This window comes from Berghia stephanieae, chromosome 1 (genome assembly GCF_034508935.2).
Source record: "Berghia stephanieae isolate SIO BIC M18660-M18661 chromosome 1, UCSD_Bste_1.3, whole genome shotgun sequence".
Classification (NCBI taxonomy): Eukaryota; Metazoa; Mollusca; class Gastropoda; order Nudibranchia; family Aeolidiidae; genus Berghia; species Berghia stephanieae.
In genome coordinates this window covers 68,166,462-68,190,196 of record NC_088360.1, presented here as the reverse complement: position 1 = coordinate 68,190,196, position 23,735 = coordinate 68,166,462, and the positions used below count along the sequence as shown (strand labels likewise).

At 37.4% G+C, this 23,735-nt stretch overlaps 2 protein-coding genes across 4 annotated transcripts in view; one reads left to right on the top strand and one right to left on the bottom strand.

The window, feature by feature from the left end:
* LOC144980145 (tubulinyl-Tyr carboxypeptidase 1-like) overlaps positions 1-2,914 on the bottom strand; it is a 16,968-nt gene extending 14,054 nt beyond the window's left edge. The window contains exon 1 of the mRNA XM_078927707.1: positions 2,721-2,914. The gene's annotated coding sequence lies outside the window, so the exon portion shown is untranslated. The remainder of the gene's footprint in view (positions 1-2,720) is intronic.
* A 269-nt stretch (positions 2,915-3,183) lies between these two features.
* Positions 3,184-22,553, top strand: LOC144980131 (ergosterol biosynthetic protein 28 homolog). 3 transcript variants are annotated; one of them, XR_013646828.1, is made up of 5 exons: positions 3,184-3,557; positions 5,640-5,730; positions 6,916-7,037; positions 16,828-17,003; positions 17,503-22,553. XR_013646828.1 is itself a non-coding variant. In XM_078927693.1 (5 exons), the coding sequence occupies exons 1-5, from the start codon at positions 3,416-3,418 to the stop codon at positions 17,524-17,526; spliced, it is 447 nt and encodes a 148-aa protein (XP_078783819.1). In that variant the 5' UTR covers positions 3,184-3,415; the 3' UTR covers positions 17,527-22,553. The 3 variants fall into 3 exon arrangements, 2 of the variants coding, with proteins under 2 accessions (XP_078783819.1, XP_078783808.1); XM_078927693.1 differs by having other exon boundaries at positions 16,828-16,895; XM_078927682.1 differs by having other exon boundaries at positions 16,828-22,553.
* Positions 22,554-23,735: the final 1,182 nt, after the last annotated feature.

Genomic DNA, 23,735 nt, shown 5'->3' with positions numbered 1-23,735 from the left:
CCATGTGGGGCTTCTGACAGCTCAGTTAGGAGAGCACTCGCTTCACAAGCAAAGGGACTGAGACCGATCCCTGGTGCAGTCGAGTTTTTGTCTGACCCCCCTGTCCACCCAGTGGTGATTGGGTAGCTGGGTCTGATAGATCTTGTAGAAAGCATTATGTGATAGACTAGCGTCCTATCCGAAAGGTAGCAATAATTGCTATTGTCCGTTACACGCTATAGGAACTGGGATTAACTCCGACTCCATGGGCCTATGGCTCTGAAGGACTTTTATTTTTATAAACCATGTCAGACATCAGTGACCAAATGTGTCATCCATTGGATTCAAGTCAGATTTCAACACTGATAAAGGAGAGAGGTCCTGTCGCCATCTTGCCAGATGGTTTAAGGTGTTCCAAGGCTGAAAAACAATAATTCTTTACCTGAATTATTTCTAGCAACCAAAAAATACAGCCAATTAAAAAAAAAAAGTGTTGCCATTTATCACTTGTAAACTTGTGATTTGAAAAATAAATCTTACCTTAAACCCGTATTGATACCACTGTGGCAGATAAAGAAGAAGAATACTTACTTAGAGATACTTAGAGATGATTTCCAGCACAGGTTCTCAAAGATCCTCTTCGCTGGACTCAGGTGTTATCTTTGTTTCTTCCGGTTGCCGATTACCGTGAAGACAGAATGTGATGCTAGCCTTGTAATCATAGTAGATTTCTTGGTTTTTCCAATAGCTATCAAGTCTGTTCTTGAATGTGTTATTTTTAATTGAATCAGCACTGACAACTTTCTCTGGTAGACTGTTCCACACTTGAACCACTCTAACACCGAAACTATGCTTGCGCACATCTAGTCTGGCCCTTTGTGTGAAAAGTTTCTTAGAAGTGCCCCTTGTTCCTGTCCTCAGGGAGTGCTCAGGCCAGGGTTTAAGTAGATTACCAGCTTTTTGGTCATACTTTCCATTTAACATTTTGTACACTTCTATCATGTCACCTCTTATTCTTCTATAACTTAGTGTTGGTAATTTCAGTTTTCTTAATCTCTCTTCATATGTCATCCCTTTCATACTCGGGAGCTGCTTGGTAGCTCTTCTTTGGACCCCCTCTATAAGCTCGATGTGTTTAGTTTTGAATGGTGCCCAGACTGAGCTGGCATATTCCAAGTGTGTTCGCTCTAGTGCTTTGTACAGTGGAATGAAAGTATCTTCATTGAAATATTCAGCGAATTGTTGCAAACATTGCAGTTGCCATTTTCACTTTCTCGTTGATGTGCTTTTCAAAGCTTAGTTCATTATCGATGATAACTCCAATATCTTTTTCTTCATCCACCAACTCAAGTTCATTTCCCATTAGATTATATCTGAAGCTTTCATCTGGATTTAGGTTTCCAATGTGCATATGTTTGCACTTATCAGGGTGAAATCTTAGCAACCACCTATCACTCCACGATGCGAGTTTGCCTAGATCCTCTTGCAATGTGTGCATATGATCTGCTGTTTGTATGACGTTGAATATTTTTGTATCATCTGCAAACATACATAAGAGTCTGCGGTATCTGGTAGATCATTGATGAAAATTACGAAAAGCAGAGGACCCAAAACTGATCCCTGCGGGATTCCGGAGGTCACCTCTTTCCACTCAGAGCATGCATCATTTATCGTTACTTGCTGTTTCCTTCCCTTCAAATACTTCTCTATCCATTCTATCATTTCTGGTCCAATACCATATGTAATTAACTTGCTTACTAGTCTTTGGTGCGGCACAGTGTCAAATGCCTTTTGATAATCCATATAGATGCAGTCCTATAGATGCTCCTTGGTCTAATGCATCAGTCCATTCATCCATGACTCGTAATAGTTACAATGTTGTTGATCTTCCAGACATGAATCCGTATTGTTTTGAAGTGAAGAGGTTGTTGTTATCTAGGTGAGTAATCATATGGTCTCTCACAATTTTTTCCAGTATTTTGCAGATAATCGATGTGAGGCTCACTGGTCTATAATTCCCTGCTAGTGTCTTATTTCCTTTTTTAAATATTGCACTAATTCTTGCTTTCTTCCGGTCATTTGGGACTTCTTTGTTCTATAGATTTTGTGAATATTATCATCAGGGGCCTTGCAAACTCATGGGAAAGTTCCTTAATAAAGCTAAGAATGTTTTTTAAAATGTTTAAAAAGAAAGAAAGAAAGAGGAATAAGAAAAAAAAAATATCCCATATACCTTAAACTCGACACCACTGAGTCAGATTGATAAAGAAGAAGATTGTCAACAACAAAAACAAAAACAACCCCCCCCCCCCACACACACATCTCTCTCTCTCTCTCTCTCTCTCTCTCTCTCTCTCTCTCTCTCTCTCTCTCTCTCTCTCTCTCTCTCTCATATTCCTCTTTTTGGTAAATAAGTTCCTCTGCCATGCCATGCCTTCCCCCCCTCCATCTCTCCACCCCGACTCCAGAACTGCTATTTACTCTACATACTATACATTACATGCCAAGGCCAAGCTGGCAACTCAGTCTCTGTGTAAACAAAGCAAGATAGCGACAGGGACCTCTCTCCTTTACCAGTGCCCAGATTTCATTGAAAGAATTTTTAGTATTGAAACACTTTAAACCATTTGGCCATTGTCTATGTGTAAACAAAGCACGGTGGTGGCAGGGACCTCGCTCCTTAGCTGCAATGACCGATGCGGAATAATCCGAATGCCATGCTGAACTGAAGCAATATTTACCTCTCTGTCTCCCTCGTCATACTTCTATCCTGTTTTTGTGCACATTGCAACTTTTAATCGATAGAAAGCTCAATCCAATAATTGAGCATAGCAAGTAATTGGGAAATTGTCTCCAAATGTCCAGTTTCAGAGATTTATCTCACTTATTCTCGTCTGGAAATAGTTGTTTACACCGTTGTTACCGAAAGTGAAACAAAGCCTGTTTTGCGACAAACATAAATAAACTATTAAAATCAATATTGTGCACTTTCTTATATTGTAGCATGATTTGGCACTTTATTAAATTCACTGTTTCATAAAATAGGTTAGCATTATTTTAAACATCTGGTTTAAATCTGAAACAATCCAAAGATTTAAAAAATATTTATGATAATATAATATAAAACCGCGATACAATATTCGGCTGTTGAAACCTTTAAACTACAACATATTGTCTCTCCTTTATTCAAGCATATGAAATTAGCTCGTAATCTGCATATGAAAGTGAGAGAATAGCAGTATAAAAGCAATCAGAAAGCCTGTAAAATTCAAAAATACACTTCTCACAAAATCACCTTAACAGCCCTCCTCTCACCCACATCCATTACACGCTTGATTATTCCAACAGCAGCAGCGACATTGCAATGACAGTCGTAGTGGCAGTGATCAGTTTTTTGTATTTTGACTTGACGGAGAATCACGAATGACCGAATGCAATGGCAAATAAACCAACTTTTAAAAATTTAACGCGAATGTGGCTTGCTTTAGTCGGTATAATGGGATTTGGAAACAGCATTCAATGCTTTTTTAGTGAAGGCTACCTTTCAAAACGTCTTTATACGGTTGGCCAAGATAATGGTTAGTTTTTATCTTTTGAGGACTCCTCATTCATTTTACTCATTTAATTTACCAAGCTGACGACTATTGACAAACCCATAGAACCCAGAATCTTTGTTGAATTGATTGCCCTGTTAAGTCCACAAAAGTAAAACCTCTGAAACTGAAAAACGCTCTGTAGTCGGGACGAATTTTATTTCAACAAAGTTTTACGGGCTCCTTTTTAGGGAGGCCTTCCGAAAGCTCCTACATCAACATCCCCAGTATTCTTGTTCTAGTAGAGGGTTTGGGAGGGGGGAGACTTTAAATTTTAAAAAAAAAGTTTTCCCCCTCCCAAACCCCCTACTAGATATTACTATAAAAAAAACAAGAATACTGGGGATGTAGGAGCTTTCAGAAGGCCTGCCCCTTTTTAGTTAAGCAGTCATTGCATGTGAGGTTGTTCACTCATCTTGATAAAGATAACATGAGACAATTGTTCACTGCACTTGTACGTCCCCAATTGGAATTTGGCAATGTAGCATGGGCACCATGACTGCAGAAAGACAAAGACCTCATAGAAGGTGTTCTAAGACGCGCAACTAGGGTTAGTCAAAGATCTAGAATACACAGAAAGACTGAAAAAAAAGTTACGAATACCGAGCATGCAGTATAGTAATAGAAGAGATAGAGGAGACCTTATCAAAGTGTTCAAATACATGCATTATCTATACTCTGTAAACATGAGCCTTCTCAATCTTGATTCCACCAGCACCACCAGAGGACATAGATTCAAACTCTCCAAGGAAAGGTGTTCTCTAAACCTTAGGCAGAACTTCTTCTCAGTTCGGGTAGTCGACAAATGGAACCGCTTGCCTGCAACAGTTGTTGACGCCCTTTCATTACAGGCAGTCAAGCACCATCTTGACTCTGATTGTGAAACAGAATAAATACTGGTTGTAGAGTTTAATTCAAACACCTCCTTCCACTATGTGGCATGCCCAGTTTTGAGTGACGTGAATTAAATACGTTCATGAATGCACAAGAGCAGATGAAAGGCTGTAAAAACCTACATAAATCTGGACTTATATCATAATATATTATCATATCATATCATTTTCGGTCTTTGAATTTATTTCACTAGCCAGTCTAACTCTAGCCTCCAATGATAGGCGTGGATGGGTGATATGCCCTGCCGGCGATGATTGAAATTTGTATTTTGGTTTTCCATGGTCTTACATAACTAAATACTACCCAGGTCCAGGGGCAATGCCATAAGTGAATCCAATGAATTCCACTCAACTTTTTTTCAATTGATTTGACACTGTAAATATCATCAAGTGTATTAAGTCTTCACAAGCAGGCAGACAAGGCAAATGTATACATTGCTGGTCACGGGTTAAATCCATGATAAGGATTGTAAAGTAGTGCAGAAACCTCATTTATTAATTTAAGGTTTATTTAAATACAAAAGGTCATCAATGTGGTCGTCTCACTTTAAAATAAACATTTTTATCCATTAAAAGAAAATCTGTCAATGACGAGAATTTTTATTAATGCTAACATTAAAAACAAAAGCAATTTTTTTTTTTTTTTTGTATGTTTAAAAATTTTTAAATTTTTGTGAAACAAGGAAACCTATATCAATCCCCCATTGTAATCACATATTTTCATAGCTTTATCAACATTAAAATCTCACTGTCAGAGGCCAACATGGAAATCACGAACAAAATGGACATTCACTTGCATTTCGATGATAGAATTCTTTTGCCTTTTCTTTGTATTGAATGGAAACCAAAGTTGCCACCACTCTCCCTGTGCCTGTGGTGTTAAGTGTTAATATTTTATGTGTATGGAGTGTATCTGTGTAGAGGGGAGGGAGGGGGGGGGGAGGGGTGTAAAGTATATTTTACCATTGCCTTACGCACACAACCCATCTACCAGTACCAGTGGAAGACTAGAAGACTAGCAAGACAGTGATGGCCTGAGGTTATCACTGTTGCATAAAGTTAAAACAAGCATTTAGGGATGGGGATGACTGGGAGATAATTGAGGAGTGCTGATGATTAGGTTTGCGACTTATCACTGAACTGTTTTTTTTTTAAATATGTTTTTCAATTACAGTTTCGGACCTCACAACACGTCTATTTGCAGTATGGACTCTTTTGACTGCTGGACTGAGATTTATGTGTGCCTTTAATGTCACCAATAGAACGTAAGCTAGTCTTTTCATTTTCCACCTCTTTAGCTTCAAAAGTATATATTCAGGTCTGCTCTCCTTCTTTTTCTTACTCCTTTTCTTCTTCATTTTCTTCATTTTCTTCTTCATTTTCTTCTTCTTCTTCTTCTTCTTCTTCTTCTTCTTCTTCTTCTTCTTCTTCTTCTTCTTCTTCTTCTTCTTCTTCTTCTTCTTCTTCTTCTTCTTTTTCTTCTTCTTCTTTTTCTTCTTCTTCTCCTTCTTTTGCAACTTTGTGGTCTTGTGGTGTTACGCTTGCTTTCAGATTGGTTGATCCTGGGTTTGAGTCTCACTTTGAGCTGTGCAAAGTTGAGTCCTCTCACTGTACCAAGGTATAAAATGATTTCCTGACCATTAACAGCATTGCCTCTAATGAAAAAAATTGTAATATTGTCTTACAGTCGTCATGTCTTGTACATGTTAAGTGTTGCTGTTGGCGAGGGTCCCTTAAAAAGCGGTTTGAGCATATTGTGCAATATAAATTCTCAAGTTTGGTTTGTTTTTTTGCTTTCATTCTCCTTCCTGTTCTTCTTCAAATATTTTAACTGTCTCAAGAAAATCAATCAACAACTCTTGTAGAAAATCTGATTGACATGAAACTAGGTTCATTTCTCTGACAGATGCTCTGTTAAAGTGAAAAATGAAACTTTATTCCACCCCTCTCATCGGAAAACCCTATCATTTTTTAGTAAATACGTAATAATTGAATAATGCTTTGAACGCGTTGAATAAAAAATGTATTCACCGATGGCAGAATATTTTTGCACATTTATTGGTGTGAAATATGGTGTAAAAGGCAGCTGATTGGCAATTATATATAATATTTTGGTGCGCATGAATACAAATCCAACGTTTTTAGTTTTGGGTCAGATTGTCATTCAAGCAGAAGGAGGAAGATACAAATTATGGTGAATAGAAGTACTAATACCATATCATTTGGTTACAAAATATCTAATAATCTTACTGGTAGGGCTGGAATAAATGTATTCTTTCATTTCTTTGTATTTATTAAGCTCGTTATATTTTTATTGTTCAATAACACATACATGGAAGCTCGTTGTGTTATTGGGCACAGTAAAAATAACTTGATTAATAAATTATACAAAAAGATGAAAGAATCGTATTTTAATGATGATATTAATTCACTGTTGTTTTATTTGACAGCATATACAGTTTAACCTTGTTTTCTTTTGTCTTGGCCATGGTACACTTTTTGATGGAAGTATTTTTTTACAAAACTGCAATGATCTCATCACCAGGAATGATTGCACCATTAATCATCTCAGGTAAGCGTATGGGTGACAGAATAGCCCTTCATTTCAATTTTTGTCTTTCTGGTAGTTAGTTCTGTGGTGTATTTGTTACAAGTTACAAGGAATGCAAAATGAATGCTTGTTGATACTCAGGCTCAGAAAGTACTGGGCAATTTTTATTCACACTCGTAATAGTGTAGCAGTACTCATAATAGTAATCGTACTTGTACTTGATTAGAATCCCACATCTCTCTCTCTCTCCGTAAAAAAAATTAATGACAATCATACCACATCTTTCTCTCTCCGTAAAAAAAGTTAATGACAATTAATTTTAGTTGCGTTCGTTCTTAAAGGAGAAGAAATATTAAATATGCATTGGAATTTCAATTGCTTCTGCCTATGTAATGTATCTCCTTTAAGTGTATCTGGACAGCTTACGAACAACGCAGCCACTTCTGGTAGTGTATGTAATGCGTTTTTGTGAGTGCGCCTCTCTGGACTGTAAATCAGGAGGGGATGGTGAGCATGGGAGCTGATCCATGGTAGGTGAACAATGGGGCTCGACCTGTGACCTCGATGATACGTTTGCTCGGTCACTTGCTGCAGATTGAGTTTGAATACCAGTGAATGATGGACTGGAACTGGTTGTTACTGCAGTTGGAGTGTTCACGATGATTTCAGGAACGGTCTGGGGTGAACTGCTGATATCGGGGCCGGTATTCGTGTGGACAATTTGATCGGGGTGTCGTTTCCATACGTTTCCTGGGGCAATTTCAACATCATATGTTCTAGGTCCAATGCATGTGTTTATGATGCCATGTTGCCACCTTTGATGACCACGATAGTCTCAAATCAAGACATTATCACCGTTTTGAAATTGACGGTCAGCAGATTGTGAATGTGATTGAGTTTGAGACTGTTGTTTGGAAGCCACCTTGGAATGGGTGTTGGGTCGAAGTGTGTCCATGCGAGTTCTCACATTTCTTCTAAGCATAAGCGATGCTGGTGTTTTGTTTGTGGATGAATGGGGGGTGTTTCTATATGTAAATAAGAAACGTGCGATTTTTGTATGCATGTTGCCGCTGTCATACTTTGAGGCCTTCATGGCTTGTTTGAAGGTCTGAACCATACGTTCAGCAAGTCCGTTAGTCGCAGGATGGTATGGAGCACTGTATGTATGTTTATTGCTGTTGCTACGAATGAAAGATTTGAAGTTGGAAGCAGTGAATTGTGGACCGTTGTCGCTGACCAGATGTTCTGGAATGCAGAATCTCGCAAAGTGATAGTTGAGGGCATCTATAGTGATGGTCGATGTTGATGAAGAGACGGGTGTGATTTCTGCCCATTTTGAATATGCATCCACGACGATTAGAAACATGTTGCCCATGGAAGGACCGGCATAGTCTATTTGGATACGTTGCCATGCTTTTTCAGGCCATTGCCATGGGTGTAATGGAGCCTTTGGTGGATCTGGCTGAGTTGCTGAGCAGCCATTGCATGATTTTGTAATGCTTTCAATGTCTTTGTCAATACATGGCCACCAAATGTAGCTGCGGGCTAGACTCTTCATTTTAACGATTCCTGGATGTCCTTTGTGTACCATTGACAGAATGTTTTTGCGTAATTTCTCTGGTGGTATAAGACGATACCCCCATAGAAGGCAGTTTTGCTGTACCGTGAGTTCATCACGTTTATTGTAGTATGGTTGCGACGGTGGATCCAATTGGCCAATAGTTTTTCTGACATGGTTTATGACTTGAGCAATGACTGGCTCATGACGCGATTCTTTTGAAACTGATGAAACATTTACCGGGAGGGGGTTGATTATATCCGAGTAATATACTTCATCCGGAAGGTTGATGTCAGTTGATGTGACGGGTAAAGGAAGTCTTGAGAGGCCATCAGCGTTAGCGTTTGCCTTTGAGTTTTTGTATTCTATATCATAGTCAAAGCAAGAAAGAAATAATGCGTATCATTGCTGTCTTGCAGCTGACATTGCTGGAATTCCTTTGGTTGGATTGAAGATGTATTTTAGAGGTTGATGGTCTGTGATTAACGTAAAGTGTCGACCGCAGAGGTAGTTAAAGAATTTCTACACGGACCAAATAATAGCGAGATCTTCCTTGTCGATTTGGCTGTACTTTTGTTCAGCAGAGTTTAGAGATCTCGACGTATATGCAATCGGTCTTTCAGCGCCACTATCTGTGATGTGTGATAGTACTGCGCCAATGCCATATGGTGAAGCGTCAGATGCAAGTCTCAACTGGAGCTTGGGGTCATAACGGATGAGAATTTTGTCGGACGAGATCATAGCTTTGATCTTGTTGAAGGCTTCTTGACATTGTTTGGACCATTGGAGTTCGCGGCTATGCTGAAGCTGTCATACAATGGCTTTGCAATATTTGCTATATTCTTGAGCCATTTGTGGCAGTAATTGATGAGACCGAGAAATGAACGTAGTTGGGTTTTGGTTGTTGGAATAGGTGCATCTACGATGGCTTCAATCTTGTCCTTTGTTTTGTGAAGATCCTATGATGAGATCTTTATGCCACAGAAGAGGACTTCTTTTTGGAAAAAGTGACATTTATTGAGATTCGCCTTGTGACCGAAATCGTGTAATCGCTTCAAGACATTTCGAAGATTTTGACAGTGTTCTATATCATCTTTCCCAATGACAATTATGTCGTCTTGGTTACACTGAGCAGGTAAACCGTTGAGTATGTGGTCCATAGTTCTTTGCCATATTGCAGGCGCTGAAGTGATGCCAAATACGAGCCTGTTGTAGGTGTAGAGACCTTGATGCGTGTTAATGGTTGTAATTTTTTTTGATTCGTCGTCGAGGGTTAATTGTAGATAAGCCTGTATGAGGTCAATTTTGGAAAACGTTTTACCTTGCTGCAGGTTGGCTAACATCTTCCATCCTTGGTAGTGTGTATTGTTCTGCTATGAGAACAGGGTTTATTGTGACCTTAAAATCCCCATATATCCTAATGTCACCGGATCGTTTTATGACTGGTACAATGGGTGTAGCCCATTCGCTGTGAGTGACTTTCATCAGGATGTCCTGTTCTTCAAGGTTTCTCAATTCATTTTCTATTTTGGTTCTCAAGGTGTAAGGAACAGTCCTTGATTTTAGGAATTTTGTCTTGGAATTTTCCTTTAGTTTCAGTGACGCATTTAAGTTTTTAACAGTGCCAATACCTGGAGAAACAAATTTAATCTGTTGTGGACTCATTTGGATGGTAGTTGTCAGGCTCTTAATTTCTTGCCAATCAAGTTTAAGTTTTGTAAGCCATTCTCGACCTAAGATTGGGTTGCCTCCCTTTTTGAGAATAAACATTCTTAGATTTTCTTGGGTGCTTCCTTGCATGTTGGACTTAACTGTGACATCGAGTGAGCCTAATGGTTCAATTATTTCGCCAGTGTAGGTTTTAAGTCTGATGTCTGTGTTGTGAAGCTTTGGTTTACGTCCGAAGTTATTAACATAATCTTCTAAAGACATGATTGTTAAAGCTGAGCCGGTATCAATCTCCATTGTGACTGGAGTGTTGTCAATTTGAATGTTGGTCGTGATTTTTGGTGAAGAACCATTTTTTGAAATATTGAATATGTCGATGCCAAATTGGTCATCTGTTACAGACTGCACAGATTTTTCCCTCCTGTTTGGAGGTCTCTGCGGAGGTTTGTGGATGGTCTTGTTTGGTTTGGATTTACAAACAGTCTTTATATGACCTTGCTTTCCTTATTGTTTGCAGATGGCATCTCGCAGGAAACAATCGCTTCTCTGATGATTAGTTTTGCCGCAAGACAGGCATGGTGGCAGTCGTGTAACCTTTTGCTTGCTGGAGGATTTTGTCATTTTAGTTGTGCTAACTTGATGAAGTTCGGAGTCTGTGCTGCCCCCATGTAGCTCTGAAGCGTCGCGGTGAGCCGTTTCCATAGCCAATGCTAGGGAGGTAGCTGTTTCAAAGCTGAGATCTTTCTCTTGAAGAAGGCGCTTTTGAATCGTTTCGTCCTTGAGCCCGCAGACAAATCGGTCACGAAGTGTTGTGAGAAGTACGTCACCAAAGTTACAGTGTTCAGATAACCTTTGGATGGCTGCGATGTATTCAGACACAGATTCGCTGCTTGTTTGATTGCGCCTATGGAATTTAAAGCGCTCCATTATCTCTAATGGGACAGGCGAAAAGTGTGTGGTAAGTAATGCGCACAACTCTGAGTAAGATCTCGATGAAGGATGATCAGGTGCTGTCAGAGATCGTAGGGTATTGTATGTTTTAGCCCCTATAGATGACAAAAGCAGAGCAGTCTGTTTGTTTTCTGACTCATCGTTAGCTGTAATGTGTGCATCTAGCCTTTCTTTGTAATTTCTAAAAGGTTCAATCTCATTGTAATCAAATGTTTTGGGCATTTTTTTCTTTGATTAATAAGATAGTTATTTACCTCGTTGCCAATTATGGTGTATTTGTTACAAGTTACAAGGAATGCAAAATGGATGCTTGTTGATACCCAGGCTCAGAAATTACTGGGCAATTTTTATTCACACTCGTAATAGTATAGCAGTACTCGTAATAGTAATCGTACTTGTACTTGATTAGAATACCACAAGTTCCTTTAAAGAGTGATTAATTAGAATCGTTATGCCTGTACTAAATCCTTGAATAACATTAAATGGAGAAGTGATGGATTTATTTGCAATATTACTGACCCAAGCGAAAAAAAAGAAGGAAAACAAAACAGTGGATAATAGAAATATTCATGAATAAACAAGGTGGTACACAATCTATTACGTAGATAGTTGATGAATAATTTGACAGTGATAAACTAACTTTACAAAGTTAGACAAAGGAGGCAGAATAAGATCAAACTTGACATGGCTTATGCTGTGACATTGAACACTCTGCAAAGTGTGTATGAGTTGTATATATGCATGTTTTCCATCTTTAGCAAACAAGAACAACTTAGGTCATCATAGACACTCTTTGTGTGGCTATGTAGTCTAGTGGTATGATACTTTCCTTCGGACTGGAAGGTCCCGGGTTTGAGACCCGTTTTGAGCGGTGCATAGTTGAGTCCTGGGACAAGTTCTTTACTCACATTCTCTCACTGTACTCAGCTGTAAAATGAATACCTGACCATTAATAGCGTTATCTCTGTCAGAAAAAAATTGTAATATCGCCTAACAGTAACAGGTGTCGTGTCTCGTCCTACCTGTTATGAGTTGTTGGCTGGGGACCCCTTGTAAAGCACTTTGAGCACATTTAGTGGATATTGCGTTATATAAATACTCTAGTTATAGTTAGCCTATTCAATGCTAAAATTGTACTGGGTGCCTTCTTGTTGAAAATGGCTTGTGAATAGTAGTTATTCATCAGCTTTTTGACAAAACTAAATTTGCAGACCAGACAATTTTTTTGATGGAATAATTACAAGAACACAATAATGCGGAAGGATACCATGTTTTATCTGTCGCCAGCTTTGCTTAAGTCACACTTAATTTTCATTTGCTGATAAATTCCTAGGAAAAGAACGCATGGGCAATTTTAAAGAAAAATCTTGTTTTGTCTCAATACATTTGCTTTCCAGGTCTACATTGAATCATGTTCATTCAGCATACTTTCACAACAAAAGAAAATTTCTTATTATCTTCTACTCATTTTTTCATTTAAATTGGTATGAAATCTTTGAACCTGAGTTTCATGAATTTGTTCTTATCGTCTATTCATATGTTCTGGGGGTATTCAATTTTCTGGATGACGTCAACTCTCTTGATGTCTTGGCACTTTTAAAATCCATCTCTTGCTATTGGTCCTGTATTATTTCTAAACTTTTATTAGTTGTAGCAACATTTTGTGAATGTCAATAGTCTCAGAAAGAATTTCACTTTTAAGTCAACATTGCTCAACTGACTGACTTTGGATGTGAACTCATTTTATCCTTGTGGATATGGTAAAGAGAAAAAAACATGGGTTTTGCTGGGTTTATGTACGGCTGATATTCTCGTATATATTGGCTTCAGATGCAATTGGAGGAGCTCAGCTAAAACAGGAAATTTACAGATCTCCATTCTGTGGTCTATAAAATTCATATAAATCCTGCATGGCTTTAACAGAGTAATATTTCTAAGAACATGGCTACAACATGGGTGTGAGTTGTAAGTTTAATATCCATTCGAGAAAAACGAGATAGTCAAGAATAAAAGAGGAGAGCACACATGCCACAAAATATAGGGAATGGAGAAGGGGTGGGAGTGAGACATAGTAGTTATTATATGTACTATCGACATTTCTCTATGTCTTTATGTAATATTCCGTGATGATGCAACAAAAGGCTAGTGAGAGGTGCATGACGTGACAGATCGACATGTTAATACACTAAGACCTAATGTATCGTTTGTAGAGTGAGGGTATGTGACTCGTGACTGATTAGACAACAATGATGATGAGCTCTATGTGAAGCCTGGGGCTCTCTTTTCTTAATATCGGGATGTTGCGCTTCTTGTGTTTTAAAGTGCAGTTAGTAGTGGTAGTGTCTGTTAGTGACAGGGTTTGGATGGGTGGAAAGCAGAGGATAGGAAGATGGTAGAATGTAACCGTTGCATTGTTCCAACTCGCTTTTTGTTCTGAAGTAAGAGGACGTGTTTTGGTCACTTTACATATTTTTTTTTTTGTGATATTTCCCAAGGATATGATTTTATAAAATTTACATAGTTTGTTTTATTTATCTTGTCGACGTTTTTGCAGAGAAATATTTTAAATTTGGATTCATTGGATTTTTAAATCTTAAATTGATATCTATAAAATATTTTACATTTATTTTTGAAAAAATTTTAATGGCCATTTTTACACATTGTGCTGTTTTATGAACTGATTTAGGTAGGATTGCCACCCTTTTCTATCATTGGGAACACGAAATCAGACCGAGGGGACACCCCCATGAATAGATGACAACGAAATACTCATACTTTGACCTGCACCGTCTCAGACAGATAAACAACAACTCATTGTCAAAAGAGATTGTGCAACATCTAGAAATTTTGGACTGAATTCAAGTCACCACACAAAGAAAAATGTAATTACCAATGAAGATGATTTAAAAAAGCAGCAGACAGGCAACAATAACGGGACAGATACTCACAAACGTGGAGGATCGAAATTGATATCTAAACTAAAACTTCTAATCATTAATTTTCGAAGTGTAAAAAACAAAGAAAAGGAGCTATCAGTCGTTATGGACGAAAAAAAAATGTGGTATTATTATTGGAACATGGCTTAAACCAGACATAAACAACTCAGAAATTTTCCCTCCAGGATTTGACATATACAGAAATGATGGATGTAATCATAGCAATTAAAAACAACATCAAAAGTGAGCTCTTACTATCAGATCCAAACACAGAATCAATATTCTGCAAAATATATAGAGAAAACGAAAATAAACCATCCTCAGCACCATGTACTATAACACTGGTGTCTGTGAAACACTCCACAAACTTACCATGAAGAACTTAAACTCAAACTTTCTCATCGGTGGTGACTTTAATCTTCCTGATATTGACTGGGAATATGGAACATCAACAAACCGACACTATAATAAAGAAACTAATGAACTTTTTCTGGAGACAAGTGTGGACCTTAATCTACAGCAAATGATTAGCCTTAAGACCCGAAAAAAAATGCTGCATTAGACATCCTTTTTACAAACTGCCCTAACCTAGTAGAAAACATGAAATTGATACCAAGGTTGAGTGACCATGACATCCGTCAAGTAGAATTCTTATGTAACCCTCCCAGAAAGAAAGCCAACAAAACGTAAAATATATTATTTGTGAAAAAAGGCTGACATTGAAAAATGAAATAAAAAATTTTGATTTTTTTTTTTTCTTCAAAAGCATCTTTAAATGTGTCAATTAATATTAACTCCCTTTGGAATGGTGTAAAGAACAGCCGTCTTTTAATACAAGCAGAAAATGTACCAACAAAACTAACAACTACCTGAAATAACAACCTTGGATGAATACAGAGACCAACGCATCTTGAGGAAGTAGAAAACATGGTTCAAAAGAGCAAAACTGTCTCCATCTGAGACTGTCCTTAAGAAATATAGAGATATTAAACAATCTGCGAGAAACCAGTGTCAAACAGCTTATACAGAATACATCAACAAAACTATTGACGAACACATTGGAAGAAGTAAACAACTCAATACAAAACTTGGATTCTGAAGAAAAAAATGTACAAAGTTGTCCAAGGAACATCAGAGAAACCTGCTATAAAGTCTTTGTACAGCCAATTTTAGAATATAGTGCATGTGTTTGGGACCCCAAGAGTAAAAAGCAGATGATACAGCTCGATAAAATTCAAAACAGAGCATGTAGGTTTGTTTTGAACAACTACAGGAGGACTGAAAGCATCAGTGAGATGTGCAAGAGCCTAAACTTAAACTGGTCCCCATTACATGAATGATACACTATACAAAAACCAAAGTCCTCTTCAAAGCTCGTCATGGACTGACAACGATCCCAATTGATCTCCTTATCCCAAACAAAGGAAAACAGCACTCATACCAGGTCCCACAGTCACGAGTTAATGCTCATCACAGCTTGTTTTTTCCAAGCACCATCCGAATATGGAATTCTCTGCCCGAAAATATTTTTTAAATTGATGGCCAAAATGAATTTGACAGAGAAATTGATAAAATCAAAATAAAAGCCTAGGCATGTCCATTTGTTCTAACCATAATTATAGTCGCGATTATCTTTGATGCGCAGAGCTGCGACTTAATGACAAGACAAGAAGAGGGGTGGTGATAGTAGGGGGAAGCCCTCTCCTTACCACTCACAGCAAAATCCTCACATTTGTTACGATACAATATAAATTTTTCTTATTCAGATTAATTTTGCACGTCACAAACTTCGAAGAATGATCTTTGTTTAATTAATAAGAACATAAAGTTGTTTTGTAGAGAGCTTGTTTGAGTTTAAAAAATCAATTTTTCTGCTGGATAAGTTTGCCATTTTGGGAAAATACTGAAAATGATCGGTAAGGAAAGAGTTAAAGAGATGGAAGTGGCAGTCTGATTCGAAATGTGTTCCTTGCATTTTTTTCTTTCTTTCAGTATTGTCTCCCTTCAAATACTGTATGCATGGATATTACGGGACCCAGCTACAATCGGGATTTTTTGCTAGTATCACTATTCCCATTGTATCTGAGTACCACTGTATCATTTGTAGATCACAATTTTCCTTTTGTCATATGGATATTTATCATCAAAAGAAATGGTCACATTTATAAGCCAATACTTTTATGTTCCTCTTATTGTTACCTTTGAAAATGGATGAAGTCAACCCTGCTGAAAGACAATGATGTCCATGTGTGAATTTTAAGTATACTGCACTTAATTGTCTGGGGTTTTTTTTTGCCTCTGTCTAAATTCATCCAAAGTGATGAGTGTCATAAAGCCAGAGTTTATCCCAGTTTCTGAAGCAATGAATGGGCAGTAAAAATTGTTTTCTATCCTTTGGAAAGGATGCAAGTCCTACTTTCAATCAGATCTGACCAGATCTTGTCCAGCACCCAAGAACTTCTGGGCAGACAAATGAGTCCTAAAAAAAAATTCTGACTGCACCTGGAACTGATCGTGGCCCTATTGCCTGTGAACGAGTGCTCTTCCAAGTGAGCTTTAAGTATCAAAGTTTTTATGGAATATTTTATAATTGTTAATAACTCATCAATATAATGCCATCATCAGATTATCACTGACTAGGTATGGACGAAACTTTAATATTAATATTTCAACAATTTTTTTTGTCTGTTTGTTTCAGCGGTGTCCATAACAACAATGACATTAGGATACTACTTTATAGATGACACAGATCCACGGTTTCCAGAGGTAGATGAAAATAAGGAAATACTGTCTGGAAAGTCAAGAAAGAAATGGAAATAATAATGATTCTATTTTGTTCAGACTTTGAAATCATCAGCGTGTAGCCCACCCATTGTATGTGAATATAATTGTTTTACTGTCTTTCAAATATTCATGAATTTGTAAGCTAAAAGCAATTGTTATCATGCAAATTTGGGATCCATCATCTCAAATTGCTACCGTGTTTACATGATCCAAATCTTACTAACAAATATTATTTATAATTTAAGACACTATAATTATTTTCCTTGATAAATCCAAATGGATTTTATTCAGTTATGACAGGTTAGACTAATAATTCAAATGTTAGTATGTTATTCCCCCACAAACAATACAAGATTGAGTTGGTGGGTCATATAATTTGAAAGTGTTCATTTCACAATATTCATCGTTCACTTACACACTGTCATTAGCCATGTTATATTAGAATCATGAAATCATTTTGTGGAGTCACCGAACTAAACTTTCTTAATCCCTTCCAGCATAAGGCATCAACATTTCTACATTCAACTCTCTTGGTCCATTATCCTTAGATCTCTTCAGATGGGTTCATATCCCTTGTTTTCCTCCACAGCTGAAGGTTTCGACAAACACCTGATATTAAAGCCTTGTGCCACAGAAGGGGTACCAACGGATAATTGTGGAGACAAAATATGTCAGTGGAATATGACATTTTAAAAAATCTGGAGGTAATTTGGAGGGGAAAAGTATAGGCAGTATACAAAATATCGTCCCACCTGATATTTCGTTTTGAGATGCGCAGATCTTCATTATTAGACACCCTCTAATACCATGCAGCTAGTCCTGCTTTTTTCTCAAAGATGTATGTGGTTGGTTGTTACTTGTGTCATGAGGTAATGACACCTTACTGCAGCTGACACATGTACACCAGGTCACTGGTCACAATTCATTTACATCATTGAAATCTTTTTTTAAATTCAACATTTTATATTCCACCCTTGGATTCAGTGACCCCAAAGACATTTTGTTTTTTTTGTGTAAAAATACACGAAATATGAATAGGTAAAAAAGTTTCAAAAGACTCAAAATGTATTTTTTCAATCTATTTTATCAATCTATTCATCTGGGTGAAGTCTCTTGACCTCCCAATGTGGGCAGGACGTCACTTGCTGTGTCTTCTATCCCCTTATATTTGTTTTATGAATTGATTTCTGTCTTTGTCTTGGAATGGGATTGCTGGTTTTGTCAGGTCCTTTCTGGAGTCCTTGGCTGAGAGGGAGACAGTCAAATGTATAGTATTAGTTTTGGGAGACGATTTTTTTCCCATTTTAAATCATCTCTCTGTTATGTACTTTTAGTTATAGTTCTGTTTGTAATATAATATGTAAACATTTGACTGTGTTCCTCTTAGTGGGATCCTGTGCTGTTGTCTGGATGAAACTTTTAGGTGATCTCAAACTAGGTACATTGGTAATACACTTGGAACCTACATCTGTTCCCTTTTCGAACCATTTCCCCTTTATCTTACTTTTTCTTGGGAGAGTTTACTTGTAATTCTAGAATTTTTTGACTATCCCAGTTTCTTCCTTTTTACTAGTGCTGATATAAATGTGTTGCAAGCACGAAACCCCTTAAAAACAAACAAACAAATCCATTCATCACTCCACCCATCTAACCATCCAACTGTCTCATCCGTCTACACGTCCATTTATCAATCCATCCACCCATCAGTCCATCCATTCATCAATTCATTTGTAAATCCATCAATCTCATTCAGCCTACTTCTATCCGTCTCATCCATCTGTCCATCATTGTTGGCATATCCCATTGCCTTTCTCTCTCCGTTTCCCTGTTTCTTATCTACATCCATCCATCAATCCATCCACCCATCTTTCGATCTATATCCATCCATCCATTCATTTATCTCCAATCCATCCATCTATCAATCCATCATTCTATGTTTTTATCTATTCACTTTAGTCAAGCAACTTATCAATCTGGATGGGATCTTTTGACTTCCCATTGTGGGCAGGAGGTCACTTGCTGTGTCTTCTATCTCCCTATATTTTATTCTGAGTTGCTTTCTATCTTTGTTTTGGAATGAGATTACTTGGTTTGTCTATGCCCTTGCCGGAATTTTGGCTGGGAGAGAAACAGTCAAATGTATTGTTTTAGTTGTGAGAGGTGATATTTTTTTCATTGTAAACGATCTCTCTGTTATGTATTATTTTTTTTTGTTTTGAATGTATAATGGTTTGTTAACATTTGATTGCATTCCTCTAGATCGGAACCTGGGCATATGTCTGGTTGTGACTTTACTTTATGGAGATCTTAAACTAAGTGCACTGATAGTATGCTCTTGGAATCTACATCTGTTCCCTATTAAAACCATCCCCCTTTATCTTACTTTTACTCGTGTGCTTTCAATTGTAAATCCATTTTTTTTCCATCCCATTTTCTTCCTTTTTACTGGTGCTGATATAACCTAAAGGTGTTGCAGGCACTGTAAAGCCCTTTAAAACAAACAAAAAAAAAAACAAAAAAAAACGATTAATAGATTGCTAAACTAGTGACGAATTAATGGAAATAATATTATAAAAACTAGACAAACAACAAAATAAAGATTTTCAAGAATCGATTATTCGAATTATAATGTTTTCTGCATTTGACATTAGTTTTTCAATACCAAATTTGACATTAATCCGTGTCAGACAAGTGCCAAAAATGTGTATTTATTCTCAACTATTTTATACTAAACTACGGTAATTTTGAATAACATGTTTGCCTCCTTTAATATTTCAGTCAGAATAAAAAAGTGAGAATTATTAGACGAGATTGTTATAAGTTATTTTTTAAAAAAATATTCTATTTTATATTAATAATTTGAATTATGTTCTGTATTACTGGCAAGTACTGAACTCACATCAACCCTTGTTTTGGAAATATTATAAAAGATTACGAGTTATATTATGAATGAAAGTGTCTTTCTGGGTGGGGATCCTGACCTCCCATAGCGGGCAGGGAGGTACATACTATGACTTCTATCCCCCTATGTCTGTTTTCCAATCCAGCATGCTTTCTGTCTTTGTCTTGGAATGAGATTACTTGGTTTTGTCCTGGCCCTGGCCAGATACCTTGGCTGGGAGGGAAACAGTCAAATGTATAGTTAGTTTTGGGAGATGATATTTTTTTCCTTGTAAATCTCTCTGTTATGTACTCTATTATATTTTATTTATGTATTATATATGATTTGTTAACATTTGAGTGTATTCCTCTTAGTGGGGACCTGTGCTTGGGTCTGGATGAGACTTTTAGGTGATCTCTATTTAAGTACACTGATAGTGTGCTCTTGGAATCTACATCTGTTCCCTTTTGAACCAATTCCCCTTTGTCTGCCTTATTCTTGGATGCTTCAATTGTAATTCTAGAACTTTTTACTATCCCAGTTTCTTCCTTTTTACTGGCGCTGATATGACCTTAATGTGTTGCAAGCGCCGTAAAACCCTTAAAAACAAAACAAAAAAAACAAAGTGTCTTTACTTAGCTCTTTCTGGGTGGGGTTCCTGACCTCCCATAGTGCCAGGGAGGCACTTATTGTGTCTTCTATCCCCCTGTATCTGTTTTCCAACATGCTTTCTGTCTTTGTCTTGGAATGAGATTTCTTGGTTTTGTCCTGGTCCTGGCCGGATACCCTGGCTGAGAGGGAAACAGTCAAATGTATAGTTAGTTTTGGGAGATGATTTTTTTCCCCCTAGTAAATCATCTCCTTGTTATACATTGTAATATGTTTTGTTTACTTATTATATATAATTTGTAAACATTTTTTCATTTATTCCTCTTACTGGGGACCTGTGCTTGTGTATGGATGAGACTTTTAGATAATCTCAAACTAAGTACTTTGCGCTCTTGGAATCTACATCTGTTTCTTATTTGAACCAATTCCTCTTTGTCTTACCTTTTCTTGGGTGCTTTAATTATAATTCTATAACTTTTTACTATCCCGTTTTCTTCCTTTTTAATGGCGCTGAAATGACCTAAATGTATTGCAAGCGCTGTAAAACCCTTAAAAACAAACAAACAAAACCCCGTACCATATCATGATCACTAAGACCAGGTAAGATACATACTTTGTCGGCAAATGTGATGGGTGATTTATAAACAAAAAGTCAAGAAGCGAGTTTTCTCGCGTGTTTCCCTTCACAATTTGTTGTAGATCACAGTCTGTTATCACTTCTGTGAGCATTGTAAAAAGCTCTTTTGGGTACCTGTTACTCTGAATCGAGCTGTCTGTCTAGTTTATGTCTGACAGATTGAAATCACCTCCAATCCAGATTGACTTGTATTTTTGTGATATTTCTTTGATACTTTTACAAATTTCTCTCATGGTTTCAATATCTCTGTCGGGTTTTCTATATACAGCTCCTATTATGACGGGTGGTTTGTTTTTCATTGTAATTTTGCAAAATACAATGACTGAGTTTACTTTGTTTTCCTTGATAAATTTAATATTATCACTACCGTATTTATTGTTTTCTTTATAGCAATCATGATGCCCCTTCTCCTCCTTTGCATTGATTTTTTTTCCAGCATACACTACAAATGTGTCTGATATATCAAATTCACTATTTGCTATCTTGCATTCATTTTTTTAGTACTTTATCCATTGATAATGGATGGCTTTATCAGGTTTCCATTGTATTATTGTATTTTCGTCCAAGGATGGTGCGGTGGGAATGGACTATCTAGAACTCCCGCAGGTATGGTTCCTGGTTGGGGTTCCTGACCTCCCATAGTAGGCAGGGAGGCACTTGCTGTTGTTTTCCAATTGCTTTTTGTCTTTGTTTTGAAATGAGGTTACTGGCTGGGAGGGAAGCAGTCATATGTATTGTTATATTTTTGAGCGGTGATATTTTTTTCCCTTGTAAATCACCTCTCTGTTGTGTACTGTTATTATTATTGTTTTTGGATTTTTTTAGCATATGATTTGTAAACATTTGAGTGTATTCCTCTTAGTGGGATCTTGTGCTGGTGTATGGGTGAGACTTTAAGGTGATCTCAAACTGAGTACACTGATAGCCCTTGGAATCTACATCTGTTCCCTATTTGAGCTAATTCCCCTTTGTCCTCAAGTTCTTTTAATTGTACCTCTAGAATGTTTTTACTATCCAATTTCCTTCCTTTTTACTGGCGCTGATATGACCTAAATGTGTTGCAAGCGCCGTAAAACCCATAAAACAACAAAAACAGGTATGGTTCCTACCACATAGTTAGGGAGATGACATTTTCTATATTAGCTAAAGGATGTCTTCAGTGGCGCACTGAATCTTAATTACATTTGTGAACTGGCCTGGCTTAACCACGACATATACTACGACTGCATGAAAATCCAATCCTGTGTCTTAGAGGAAACTGACATCCTGGTCAACATAGCCCAAGTCAGGGACATGCTGGTCAGAAGCCGAATGTCACACCACAAGGCCACTGTGACAGTGGAAAAAAATTTTAATTGTGCAGTGCCTTGATGTCATATATGTTAAGTGTTGTTGGCTTGGGACCCTTTGTAAAGCCCTTTGGACATATTTGAGTGAATTGAGTATACATGTATGTACTTGGTAATGGTGATGCGTTATAAAAATGTTGATGAATAAAGTATATCTTATCTTATCTTTGTGTTATTTAGTGAATAATATTACCCTAAGTGTGTTATTTTAAAAAATAGTTTTGTATGCATTTTCTTCTTTGCTGTATTCCATGAACTTGGATCATTCTAGATATTTTGTGTGCTGGGTTGTGAAGGGGGCTAATTTAGTCAGTACGGTTTTTTAAAGATAACCAATTGGTATTCAAGTTTTGGTGAAACCAGCAATCATCTCAACATGTACAGTTGCTGGAGGGAACCGATTCCCAAGAGGTTTTACAGGAGAAAAAAGGAGACGGACGTTGGCTAAGTAAGGCTATAATATCATTTTATTTCCGTGCAATCAGATGGGTTTTGATGTTCATGTATACGTGTGCTTTAGAATGTTAATCAAGTTCTTGGAAAAAATAGTGATCTAACTCTCTTTCTTGCGACTAAGCTCGAAGTAAAGTTAGGTCATCCCATAGTGGGCAGGGAGATACATGCTGTGACTTCTATTCCCCCATACCCGCTTTCCAATTGTTTCCAGTCGTTCTCTTGGAATGAGATTATACTTAGTTTTCTCCTGACCCTGGCCAGAGTTCCTTGGCTGGGAGGGAAACAGTCGAATGTACAGTTATAGTTTTGGGAGATGATATTTTTTCCCTTGTAAATCATCTCTCAGCAGTTATGCGTTGTATCATGTTTCGTTTACATATTATATTATAATATATGATTTGTAAACATTTGAGTGTATTCCTTTTAGTGGGGACCTGTGCTTGTGTCTGGATGAGACTTTTAGGGGATCTCAAACTAAGTACTTTGATGGTATGCTCTTAGAATCTACATCTGTTTCCTATTTGAACCAATTCCCCTTTGTCTTACCTTTTCTTTGGTGCTTTAATTGTAATTATAGAACTGTTTACTATCCCATTTTCTTCCTTTTTACTGGCGCTGATATGACCTTAATGTGTTGCATTGCAAGCGCCGTAAAACCCTTAAAAACAAAAGTTAGGTCAGGTTGCCTCCCATAGTGGGCAGGGAGGTTCTTACTGTGTCTTCTATCCCCCTATATCTGTTTTCCAACTAGCTTTCTGTCTTTGTCTTGGAATGAGATTACTTGGTTTTATCCTGGCCCTGACCGGATACCCTTGCTGAGAGGGAAACAGTAAATGTATAGTTAGTTTTGGGAGATGATATTTTTTTTCCTGGCTGGGGTTCCTGACCTC